The 13060-nt window shown below is 41.4% G+C and overlaps 1 protein-coding gene across 2 annotated transcripts in view; it reads left to right on the top strand.

The window, feature by feature from the left end:
- Nucleotides 1-8195, top strand: part of TUSC3 (tumor suppressor candidate 3) — a 187421-nt gene extending 179226 nt beyond the window's left edge. For both annotated transcript variants that reach the window (XM_060246403.1, XM_060246404.1), the window contains one exon: nt 7733-8195. In XM_060246403.1, the coding sequence (XP_060102386.1) occupies nt 7733-7748 (16 nt within the window). In that variant the 3' untranslated portion in view covers nt 7749-8195. The remainder of the gene's footprint in view (nt 1-7732) is intronic.
- Nucleotides 8196-13060: the final 4865 nt, after the last annotated feature.

Raw genomic sequence — 13060 nt, forward strand, 5'->3', positions numbered from 1 at the left:
GTGAGGTGACACATGATCAAATGAAAACTGAGAACAAAGGATTAAGAGAAAGGACTGTTGAGTGTTATACCATATTACTCTGCTCCAGCTGAATGCAGAGCTTTCCATTGGAGGAGAAGCTACTTCTGCTAGAAGAGGGCTCCTCACTCAGCCAAGCAGAATGATAGGATCCAGCCCATTATGTTTACTTTCAAGATTGACCTGCTTGGAAATCAATTTCTTCTCTCTCTGCAATTCTCCATTTTAAACATACTTCCCAGACCTTCTGCCACTTGCAATTAGTTGCTGCAACATCCTAGAAGGATCCTTTACCTAGCAGGGAGAAGGCTTTTATTGCTGCATTTGATCCAAATTTGATCATTATTTTTAAAAATTTACTCTATGGTCCTAATTGCTCAAATACAATATTACTATAATAAAAAATCATGAGCACATTTTTGCTGCTAATTAATTAATAAAGCTTCTCCCCACCCTTTCCAGAGGAGAAACTAGTTAAGAATACATTCAGAATATTGGCGTACAGGTAGTTACTAATGAACTACCACAGAGAATTAGAAGCTGCTTTAAAAGGAAACGTTTCCCTCTAAGTCCTGGTAGCCTCTGTTGTCATTTGCAGGCACCTTCTGATCCTCCATAGGGCTTTGCTAATTACTTTCCATTCATCTTTGGTGCTTCTGCATTCCAGAATATCTGCCTGATCATCAGTTCTTTCTCTTATCTTCCTAAAGCCAGCGTTATTCCAACCAAATTCTTGACTAGTCTAAGTGCTACAGAATTCTTAATTGGTGTCTAACTCTAAGTAAACACCTTTCTGGGAGAGCTCTCTCAGCCCCACCTACCTCACAAGATGTCTGTTGTGGGAGGGGAGAGGTAAAGGAGATTGTGACCGCTCTGAGATTCAGAGTATAGGGTGGGATATAAATCCAATATCCTCTTCTTCTTACCTGCAAGCAGGGCTCTTTTTCTAGCAGGAGCTCCTCTGCATATTAGGCCACATACCCCTGATGTAGCCAATCCTCCAAGAGCTTAGAGGGCTCTTGGTACAGGACCTACTGTATGCTCCAGGAGGATTGGCTACACCAGGGGGCATGGCCTAATATGCAGAGATGCTCCTGCTAGAAAAAGAGCCCTGCCTGCAAGAAAGACCAGGTTTCTTTCCACATGTGCTGTCAAGAAAAAGAGGCTTCTGTTTGCATAGAAGTCTGTTCTGCACTGAGGTGAGGGTGTCTTTATGAAAAAGCTTTCTAGGGGAGTCATCTTACATACAGGATAATTGGGGTAAATACCATAGTCACACTTGGGAGGCATTTCTAAAATGAGAGATGCAGAGTGCTGATCTGTAAATGAAGCATGCATTTAAGTGCCCTTCATACAGGACAAACAGCCATCCTAAGTGCAGTTATACCATTCTGAGTCCAGTGAAGTGAATGAGTTTGGTGATGGTGGAGGGCAGTGCCTTCAACTCGCAGCTGACTTACTGTGATCCCATACAGTTTGCAAGAAAGAGACATTCAGAGGTGGTTTGCCATTACCTGTCTCTGCTTAGCAACCTGGGAGTTCGTTGGAGGTCTCCCATCCACAAACTAACCTGGGCTGACTCTGCTTAGCTTCTGAGATCTGACGAGACAGGGCTAATTAATTTAGAAGTGTGTAATTCTGTATATAATGGCAGTGGAAATGCCTTCTTGCATGTCAGCCGCATCCATGTTGGAATAGGCAGGAGTCCTGCATGTAGATCATCATGTCCAGGTATCTCAACATGTACATTAACAGATGCAAAACAGCCAGCTACGCTTGTGTAAGGAAAAAGTATATGGGAATTGCCACCAGCCATTATCCAGTTCACACAGCATTTTAGAGCATGTATCCGCAAAGAAGCTTTTAAAAGGGGAGAAGGGCAAAACTAATCAATAGTAAAAGAAGGTATGATTGCTGTTTGCTGAGCAACAGGGCTAACGTTAAAAGTATTTTACTCTGTAGCAGTAAACTGCAAAGTAAAGTTTTTGCAATCTGATTCTTTTCACTCGTGCTCTGGAACTACTAGAGCATCGAGTGTGGGAGACTCATCGGTGAAGCCATAAAAATCAATCTGCATCCCTCTCCCCGCGTTCAGCTGAGCATTGTGACAGAAGATGGAGAAAAAAGAGCCATGTCAAACACTGACAAATAGCAAAGGGGAACAAATCTCCTGAGCTGCATTAGAAATATAAAAAATTCATATCCAGAAACTCATTTCAGATTTGTAATGTTTATATAATGAAAACAAAACTCAGACATATGAACTATTGAATGATTACTTAAGAAATATCAGGTCAGGCAACCAAAGCAAAAGTGGCGGGGGGGAAGCTTGTGCCCTGGAGTGGTAAAATGCACATGCAGACCCTGCATCATAACAGGACTTTGGGCTTCTCATACATCACTCTGAGGAGACCTGAGCATAGATTTGATGGGGAACTTCTGCCAGTCTGAGCTCTTGGAGAACGTGTGCCATTTACAGAAAGTTAACCTGGAAATTTGGCTGTGCTGACATTGCCATTTTCCTGCAGAAGCTTCCAAAGCATTCTTCCTTCCAGAGTTCTGGGGTAGTTTGCATTTTCAGAGTTCCTTCAATGATGTCTTCCATGCAGGGATGAGATTTTATGGTTTCCCCATTGCTGGTGCAGCTGCAGATTCAGCGCAGGAGCAATGGGGCTTCCACATGACATGTTTTCCCACAGTTACCCTGCCTCTGTTACCCAGAAGGTCTCTGCAAGGGTAGGGACTAGAGACTGGCTTTTCAAAAAAAAAAGAGAGAACTGGGAATGCAGAGAACCTGCTGCACCTATCATGACATTGGAATTTCAATATAATGATACTGTGGTGCTGATTTTTTCAAAAACTAAATGAAAAGCCTTCCAGTGGCACGGGGTGTGGGGTGGGGGGGAACGACTACCACAGGGACAGCATCAGGGAAAGTGACTGGCTGCTATGTGAGTCAAAATAATCCAAATTTCCCACATACAGAGAGCAGCCATCCTGACTTTACTGCAGTTTTTTCCAAAACTTTGGAGTAAAGAAGAAGATGATACTGGATTTATATCCCACCCTCCATTCCGAATCTGTCTCAGAGCTGCTCACAATCTCTTTTATCTTCTTCCTCCACAACAGACACCTTGTGAGGTGGGTGGGACTGAGAGGACTCTCACAGCAACTGCCCTTTCAAGGACAACCTATGCCAGAGCTATGGCTGACCCAAGGCCAATCCAGCAGGTGCATGTGGAGGAGTGGGGAATCAAACCTGGTTCTCCCAGATAAGAGTCGGCACACTTCACCACTACACCAAACTGACTCGATGAAATCCAGGAAACCCTTGTAGATGCATGAATGTACCACTATGCTGTAGGGAAGCGGCAGGGGGTGGGAGTTGGAATCAGCTTCCCAAATGCATTCAGTTGGGGGCAGATAATCTATGTGGAGGACACCAATGTGTCAATTTTATTCCACGTTTTCTTTGAATTTGCAGCCTTTTGAAAGACATGTGTGTGGATTGCTTTTGTCACCACTTTCCATCCCTGCCCCCTTGTTCACTCCTTCCCCCCCTCCCAGCTAAGTCCTGTGCTCAAATGATTGTGCCCATTAAAACCAACAGTTAAATTTAACTTCAGGATTGCATCAGTATTACCTTTAGTTAAAGTACCTGATAAATTAGCCAGAGGCTTTGTTTTAACTGAAGGCTGTTAAAATGCTGAACAATGCCTACCTGATAACTTCCATTAAGCAGAGCCTGCAGCTAATTTCCAATCACATGATTAAATAAAAGGGGGTAAATAGCTTGGGTTTTTTTTCACACAAGTGGTATATTTCTTGGGCCACATTCTTTGTACAAGTTTACAGATGTGCATATCACCCTGAATGGTCTGTTGTGCTGGAGTGAAATTAAAAAACCCAGACTGGCTTTTTCCATTGATGTACAGGAGATATATATCTAAGTAAAGTAAATTTGAGGAAGTGGAAGGAACTGCAATGTACAGATATTGAAGTTATTGTAGAAATGTTCAATGAAGATCAGAGTGGAATATGGGTCACCTAAGCAAATCCATTCAACTCTCTTTCCCCCAGTAGACACAACCAGTGAATCTTTGTAAATAGCATGTTTCCAGTTGCTGAGAACCCTCTCCAGGGATCATGTGGGAATAATTAGATTATAGCCAGAGGCCTCTAGCACTCTCAAAGCAGTAGGCCATTTATAAACAACAAACTATTTATTTGATCTTCATCGTGGTCTCTGTGCAGTCCCACACATGGGTTTGTTTCCAGGCGGAAAACCCCTGTGTGTGACTGCACAGATGACCACTCGAAGATCATCAGTTACAGATAAGCAACCTGTTTTTCTTTATAATCTGCCTTTCTCACAGGGACTCAAGGTGGATTACAGATAGCGAGTCAGTACAGTCAACATTCAGTACCCAATGCATTAGGATTTTAGAAGTCTGGAACCGCCAGAAAGAACTGAAGCAGAGCTTCAGTTTAACATGATACCTTACACTAGGGGTGTTAAACTCATTTGTTATGAGGGCCAGATTCGACATAAATGAGACCTTGTCGGGCTGGGCCATGTGTGTCATAAAATGTAATGGCAGGTAGCGGATATATAAACTGTATAAAAGGGGTGCAGACAAAAACAATTTTTGTTTTACTTAAAACATTAGCACTCTTGCAATATTTTGTTTTACAATCTGATAAATGTCATCTCTTGCTATGAATTATTGCATAAAAAATGGCAGACAATGTCTATGCCGTACCAATCTTGAATAAGTTGTTCAAGTGTTGTTCAAATGTGCACATCTATAAGTTGGAAACCTACTTTTAATTCATTTACATTCATTACAAAGATCTCATAGTCAATGCTTTGAGCCTCAGACCCAGAGGAAAGCATGAAGCAGCTGGGCATTGTAAGCTTTTGTACATGAACTGCTTCATATGCTAGTCAAGATTATGGGAAGGCGCAATGGCACAGACTGAGGGCTATGTGCTTGTCTGCAAAACTATAGTCTTCTCCAGAAAAATAACTACAACTCCTATGTGGCAGTACAAGAACAGAGACAGCCATGTACAATGATTAGTAACAGCCTACTATCTGGAAAGTCTAAATTCAGGATCTTCAATCAAAGGAAAATATGAAAGAAAAAGCAATGGAAATTTCCTGGGTAAACCTGGGCTAGACACACACACACACACACAGCCTAATGCTAGCTTGTTGTTATTTCTCTTCTAAACAGTTCACATACTTTCCTATTGAGAAAGACTGGAGGGCATGAATACAATGAAAAAGATGAGGGGGACCCAGCTGCACCCATAACAAGCCCAACAAATCTCCCTCCCTCTTTCTCTCTCTGTAGCAAGGCAAAAAGCTCATACCTTCAATAAAACATTGCTAGTCTTAAAAGTGCTGTTTGTATTTCTTCTGATGGTGAGGACTGGCAAAGGTAGCTGGAGCTCTTTCCTTCCTTCCCCCAGGGCACAAGGAGAGGGAGGAGCCTCAGCCAGGAAGGAAGAGAGACTGGGCTCAGTAGCTCTGCAGGGTGAGTCTGGCAAACTTAATTACCCAGCAGAGCTATAGAACCAGACTCTTTCATTGGCTAAGGCTCCCCGTCTCTCCTCCCTTTGGGAACAGGGAGCGGGGAGAGAGAAGGAGCAAATAAAGGTTGCTTTGCTGGCAGGCTGATTGCTGGAGAGAAATACAAAATGGCGACTGAACACAGCAGGGAAGGGAGAATGAAGCAGACAACAGCCAGTTGCTGGAGGGCCTGATTGGAACCCTCTGTGGGCCGGATTCGGGCCGCAGGCCACAGGTTTGACACCCCTGCCTTACACAGTACAAAGATTACATATTAGGATCCAGCTGCAATGAGCTCTACACGGCAGTATAGACAACAGTCCCAATAATTTATCCAGGAAGGTTTGTGAACCATTTGGTACAATGCAACCTTATTATCTGCACAGAAAAGCCCTCTTGAATAGTTCAGTTTGCAAAAGGCCAAGAGAGTGGGAGCTTTCCTGACCTCTGTAGAACAATCAGATTCAGAATGAGTTCTCTTCCAGTAAGGTTTTAAGCACCTCCCAACTGTTTTCAGTTCAGCTATATGGCAAATCAAAGGCAGAGAGGTTGGCAAGGGGCAACCTTGTTGATATCTTCACGGAGCTTCATGTTCCCCATTTCCACTGCGGCCTCAACAGAACACATGTTTGGAATCCGCCCTGAGCCACCTAGTGGGAAGGGCGGGATATAAATCTTAGATAAATAAAAATAAATAAAAATAAATAAAAATCCTAAAATCCCCCAGAGCATTCTGAAATCCAGCAGGATTCATGAGCCTTTGTGGGTAGACCATTTTAACCTGGCCTCCTCTCTTATGGGCTGTTGGGGCCACATTCATTTTGGCATAAAGCAGGTAGTGGTCATAAACTCCAGTCCTGAAACCAAACCTTCCCTCAAAGGCTCAATACAAAAAAAAAAAAAAATTAAATCCAGGATGTGTCTCCTTTCATATGTTGGGCTGGACACCATTTGGGAGAGACCCAAGGTAATCAAAGAAGCTATAAAATCCTGGGGTGGTTCTGAAAAGGTGTTGCCAGCATGAATGCTGAAGTCTCCCAGAATGATCTGTCTCTGCCAACTCAAACAAGGGGACCCACTGGGGAACTAGGTGGCCAGTACACAAGCAGAATGCCTATCCTTAGTCTGTCCTTAGTCCTTAAAGTAAAGTAATAGTTTGCACTGGAAATCTGAAGAAGTTGAAGGATTAATAGAGGGTAATACCTGTGCCTCCTCCCCAGCTAGTTGTGTATAACCAAGGGGTGTTAGTCGGGATGGACAAATCACATCATTTTCTTCCAGCCATATATATTTTTTTTTGTCTTGCAAGACAGGTCAATGACTTCTTCCGGCAGCATCTCATAGAGGTGTGGAGTTTGGTGCTTACCAGATCTGGTGTTGCAGAAAATTAGTGTAGACATGGAAGAAATAGGAACCCTTGTTTTATCAGTTCTCAGGATGCTACAGAGGAGAGCATCCTTGCCAAAGATGGGCTAACGATGATCATTCCCACCCCCTGTATCTACCAGCTCTCATTTACACTGGAATAGTGTATTCCTAAAACATCCTTTTCCAGATTTCTCCTATCAGTGGTTTTGCAAGTCCTCACAGTTGTTACTTGGAAGATGGGGAACTGTCAATTGACAATTGACACTCATTTCTGACAGAGGTATGTACGTGTTAGGGGTCCCATTATGGTGATGGAGTCCCTTCTCTGAGCAGCGATGGGAGAGAGAAAAAAACACAATGCCAGCTGTGATGCAAAGAGAGTATCCTGGTTTTAAAAAAATGGAAGTGATATACAGTAACTCTGGAAATCACTGGAAACTCTTCGGTAAAACCATTGAGTTTCTAGTGATTCCTACAGCTACATGTGTAATTTCATGCACCCCATGTCCCCACCCATAGCCTTCGCACCAGTGTCCAGGTACTGCCTTATCAAGGCTAGTTTTGTGTGTTTATAGTGGAGGTAAGCATCCCTTTTAAGTGCTCAAAAGCACTCAACTGGGATCCTTTCAACAAGAAATATTGTTTCAGGTCAAGCTCATCTCTAGTTATTACAAAGAATAAGTTACACACCTTAATCTTTCAAAACAGGAGTGAAGCAAAAGCTTAACATGCAGAGTTTTTAATCCTATTTTTTTTCTATCTTTGCAGCTTCTTAATTAAGTGAATTCACATAAAGCTAATGTTTACTATGAAGATAAGCAGCTCCTGATAGTATCTGCTTAGCAACATTACATTTCTTCAAGAGTCTCCATTTGCTTCATCTGTTTCCTGTGATAAATTACAGTGTTCATGTAGAGAAGAAAATTTTGTGGTTTTTTTTTACCTGATGTACCAAATGCTTCATCTAATTTATAATGCATAGCAAATATTGGATATCTAAACGGAAGATGTGATAAACTACATGAGGGTGGAAATATGCTTGGTGGCCCTGAATTTTAAATAAAGCTAGCTTTAGTGGCAAAGTTTTATTCTTGTGTATTGCAGTTGTATAGACTTCAGTTGACAAAAAGTCAAACCCATTGAGATTTTGCAAACCATGGCATAAAGATGTAAGATTTATTACTACCATTCAGCCTTGCCTAATAAAGAAAACAAAAAAAACTGCTTAAAATTTTAAGACTCTGTAGTCTTTTATTAGCATGTATTGTATGTGGCAGAAACTTGACTCTGGAATCTTAGTACATTAAAATCTCATATTCCATATTCCACATATGTTGGAAAAGCAGACAAATTAGAGATATTCAGCGTGCTAGACTAAGATAGGAGGAAACATGCTATTTCAAAAGTGCAAAGGAGGAACACTGGACCATGGCAAAGTAGAAAAGAAAGTAGGATACCTATTTACATTCTATCAAGAGTTGAAAATATAAAAATATCTAAAAAAAGACATTAGCTTCCTAGAGCCATGATACATTTGGAAGCTAAAAAGCAGAATGCTATGTGTCAGATTCGTGATTGGTATCTTCTGCTGCTTTGAGCACTTTAGAGTTGCCAAGTCTTGGAAGGCACAACTCTGGTAAGTGGTAGGAGCACCACCCTAGACTTGCTACAAAGTGGGGGAGGGGCTGAGTAAAGGCCAAGCCAGCAGCAGAGATGAAATCTTTATAAAATCTACTCACGTATCTCTCTGCTCATTTTCCTTTCTAGTGGAGGGTATTTATCCTTCTAACACGCAGCCCATTTCTGACACTTCCAGGGAGTCCGTTTTGCTACATTTGTGTGTCGGCGTGATGCAACCATTCCAGGCAAAAAAGTATATGTTTTATTATTTGTTGTTGATTTAGTTTTCCCAGAGGGTAAGCAGGATTGCTTTCATGGGAATTTTAATCACAAGATGACAGCAACAAGTCACCTTGTGAGCGAAAGACTTTCCAAACCCATCCCTTGAGAGGCAGTTGTTCAGAGGCAACGGGCCTTCAACCACAGAAAGGAAAATCCACTGGGAACAAAAACGGCAATCTTCACTAAAAAAAACATGCTGTCTCTACCATGGGTATCTGTATACCCCTTTCCACTAGACATAAAGGCAAGACCATATAATGCCGCTTCCTCCTCAGAGACTTCATTCACATTCAGTGTATTTTTATACAGGAAACCTTTTATATTCAGGGCTTTTGAGTTATCTGGAGCCAGACATACAAAAGCCCCAAAAGAGTCAATTGAAAAGGCTAATATGGGATAATAAGAGAGGCAAACAGCTGGAGAGGCCAGTGTTTTTTGTTGTCAGAAGTCTGCTGGTATTCATAAGCAATGCAAAGAGAATCTTCTCTCCCATCCTCATTGAAAGCTGAGTTCCATTCAGCCTGGAGGCTACCTCGTATGTATCGGGCAGATTGCCGCTACAGAACAGGACCAAAATGTTTGTATGAAATGGTCACAGAAAGAAGGGACATGAATTCCATTACACATGATATGCCCTTGCCAGAAACAAAACTTGGTTTGCTGAAAGGCCCCAGGCTAAAGGATAGGCTGTGTAGGAGCATCTTGTACTAAGGCAGACTTGAGGTCTCCACAGTATTTATTTAGATTTTAGTCTGTCCTTCCGCCTCTCAAAGACTTGGAGAATGTAACAACATCACAAAGTATCAGTCGATTCAGCACTTGAATATAGGATGGATTGTAAATGTGCTGTTAAAACTGATTCTCTACCTTGCCCAGCATCCCAGCATCAAGTGTTGCCTTATTCCACTTACCCTGATTTATTCTTCCTATGTTCCGTCTACTTAGAGTTGAAGTGCAAACAGGAATAAGGCAAGTTACCCCAAAGTCCCATTAGGCACAGAGACCCTGACATTTTTTTTATGCCCCTCCTCCAAAGAGTGTAGAGTGATGCACATTTTCTCCTCCATTTTATGCTCACAACACAATTTTGATGTAAGTAAGGCTGAGGGAAGGTGGCTGGCTCACAGCACCCAGCAAGCCTGAGGACAGAGAGGGGACTTGCACCTGGTTCTCCTGTATCCTAGTCCAATACTCTAATCAATATATTGGTCCATATTGCCTACGATTAGTAGACAAAAAGGTTGTGCCTGTCTGACCTTTAATCATCATGACAGCAACTTACTGAATTGAATAGTACAATATTTGCCTATGTAACAAATTGGTATTCATAGTGGTTATTGACTATTTATTGAATCATAATGACTGAATCATAATTAAATACTACATTCTAAACTTTAAAATAAATCTATTATGCCGATATTCCATGAAGTTAAATGTACAGTCTTATCTACTGGCAGCATTTGGTGTAGGGTGGGACACCAAGGAAGGACTATGTTTTGCCCTAGTTAACTCTGTATAGCATTTAGGCTGAAACACCATCTTCCCTCACCTAAACAATTGGGAAAGATTTGGGAAGAGAACCCATCCTCAGAGGAGGAGAAGAAGAAGAGTTGGTTTTATACCCTGCCTTTCATTACCAGAAGGAGTCTCAGAGTGACTTGCAATCACCTTCCCTTTCTCTCCCTGCAACAGGCATCTTGTGAGGTAGGTGAGGCTGAGAGAGCTATGACTTACCCAAGGTCACCCAGCTGGCTGCATGCGGAGGAATGTGGGGAAGCAAACCTGATTCGCTGCTACACTACTGGTGGAACAGTAATTTGCTTGTTCTCTCCTGCAGAGAAATGCAAAGAAAAGATTGTACATATGGTTTGTGCACAATATGATGTTAAGCAATCTGGGAAGAACGCAAATCGGTTCTAGGATCTGACATCCTGCCTTCTATATTCCTAACAAAACATCTGTATCAAATCAATTCTGCTATTGTGAATAATCCTGACTTGTTAGAACAATAATGACAACTAACACATAGTCTTTTCAGATGTAAAGCGTTCAGTCTTCCTAATATAAACTGTTGGATTAACTAGTAATTTACACATTGCTGTTGATTTCAAATGAGTTTGTGGATCCTACCCCCTATTTCTTATTCAGTCTGTCTTATAATAGAAGTAGGCTTTACTTAAAAGAAACATTATACTATCCGATTTAGTGTTCTTCTTGAGAGATGTGCATGAACTTTTTTTTCAAAGATGTTTGTTTAAACTTTAAAAAAAAAAAAAATCCTGCTTTTCTCCCTGAGCGGGGACCTGTGTATGTGTATGGATTACATGCTAATTTTACTAATGTCAGAAGTATGTCACACAAATACTGGTGCCAGACATTCACCATGTAGTAACAGTTTGGGGATTTGTTAGATATACTTCATATAAAAGTCCCTATGACTACATAAACTGATGGTGCATCTGCAATTTCTACAGCATTGTGATTCAAACCCAAGTTGCAGGTAGACCTTTAAGGAAAACAAAACAGTTGTCCATGCCTAAACTTTGACCATGGTGTTTGGGGTGAAGTTTGGATGCATAGTGTGAGAATGAGCACAAATATCACAGTAACACATACCCTTCATTTTCAGTTTGATTGGGGAGATCAGTCTCTGAATGTCTGCCAGTTGGGTGAGATTGGTGAAAAGCAAACATTGGCACAGTATGGAAGGTGAAGCAATCCACAATGACTGGTGGTACACTCTGTAAACTTGCTAGTGCAAGGGCACTGCCATGCACTATTGATGCTCTACTTATGATGTGGAATATTTTCTAATAGTATTTTGGCCACCAGGGAAGTTAATCACACCTTCTGGTTTTCACTTCTCTTTCAGTAACATTTCCCAGAAGAGTGGAGATGGTTTCTCTGTGCTGATGGGAAATAGAAATTGCCAGTTTTGCTTTAGCAGATGTTATAATCTTGTTTTTCCCCTGCCCATTTAGGTTTATGTTTTTTGTTAAAAGCTGTATAATTTTATTTTATTTTGTAATTGTACATTTGTACATAGAGACAAGAGTAAAGTTGTTTGGCTTGAATCCTGATCTGTTTCCACTGGTTAAAATTACATCTACCCATGGAAATTTTCCCATGGAATTCTAGACCTTCACTTTGGCACCACAATGTTCTTAAGAGGTTGAGTGACGACTGCCTAGAGAGGGCAGGATTTCAAGGGGCATGGCAGACCACAGAAGTACAAATAAAACCTACAAATGGAAACTGTACAAGTCAAGCATATCCTTCAAAGGTTTTAACTGAAACAAATTCAGTTTCTGACACCTAAACTGGAGTGACTTTGAAGGCTGAAATTCACTCAGCAAATTCTGAAAGGTGGGCAAACTGCAAATAATTTTGTAATTTTGGTTCAGTTCTAGTCTGCAATCAGAATATTTAGAAGATATTTGACATCATTGGCATGCATACATTGCAATGCATTTCCCATTTTCCTTTGTATGAGCAGGTGTGTTTTTATCAGCAACTAGCTCACAGAGGTGACTGGAGAATCCACCTGTAATGGCTCTTTGTCACTGCCTAGCAACCATGTCCAGCCTTGGGCTGCTCTTAAGTCCTGTCAACTTTCCATCAATCCAATAAGCCTTTGGGGGACCCATGGCAACTGGGACATCTGAGCTTTTGTGGTTGATGTTATGTATATTGTATTTGCTTTTTGCCCCTTTTGTTAGCTGCTTTGAGCATGTCCTCTTCCACCCCACACACACCCCCAGCGGTAACAGTGACATAAAATAGCCTAAATAAACAATAAAGTATATGATATCCATACAATTTAAGATTCTTCAGTCTAAAGGCAAGTGCCATTTATTCTGATCTGTCAGGTGCTTTAAACACCATTCTCTGTTATACTTGGTGGGTTGAACAGTCAGGAAGTTCACATGGCCTTGGTGAACTACAGTACCAATTTAAGTTCAGTCAGTCATCAGCTGAGGAAGCTCTAGCGTTTATTGTCTGTATAGTAGATTGGATCCAGCTGTGTTACACAATTCTCCTTACTACTACTCCAAACCCACATAGCTTTTTTCCATGTAAGTCTCTATCGTCTGTATCATAGCCTTTTTGGTGGTCAAGGGGGACTCCATCCTCTCTTTCTTCAGAAATAAAAAGTTAGTAGGATCTAACCCATTGTGTTCAAGTCCTTTGATG

This window comes from Heteronotia binoei, chromosome 9 (genome assembly GCF_032191835.1).
Source record: "Heteronotia binoei isolate CCM8104 ecotype False Entrance Well chromosome 9, APGP_CSIRO_Hbin_v1, whole genome shotgun sequence".
Taxonomy (NCBI): Eukaryota; Metazoa; Chordata; class Lepidosauria; order Squamata; family Gekkonidae; genus Heteronotia; species Heteronotia binoei.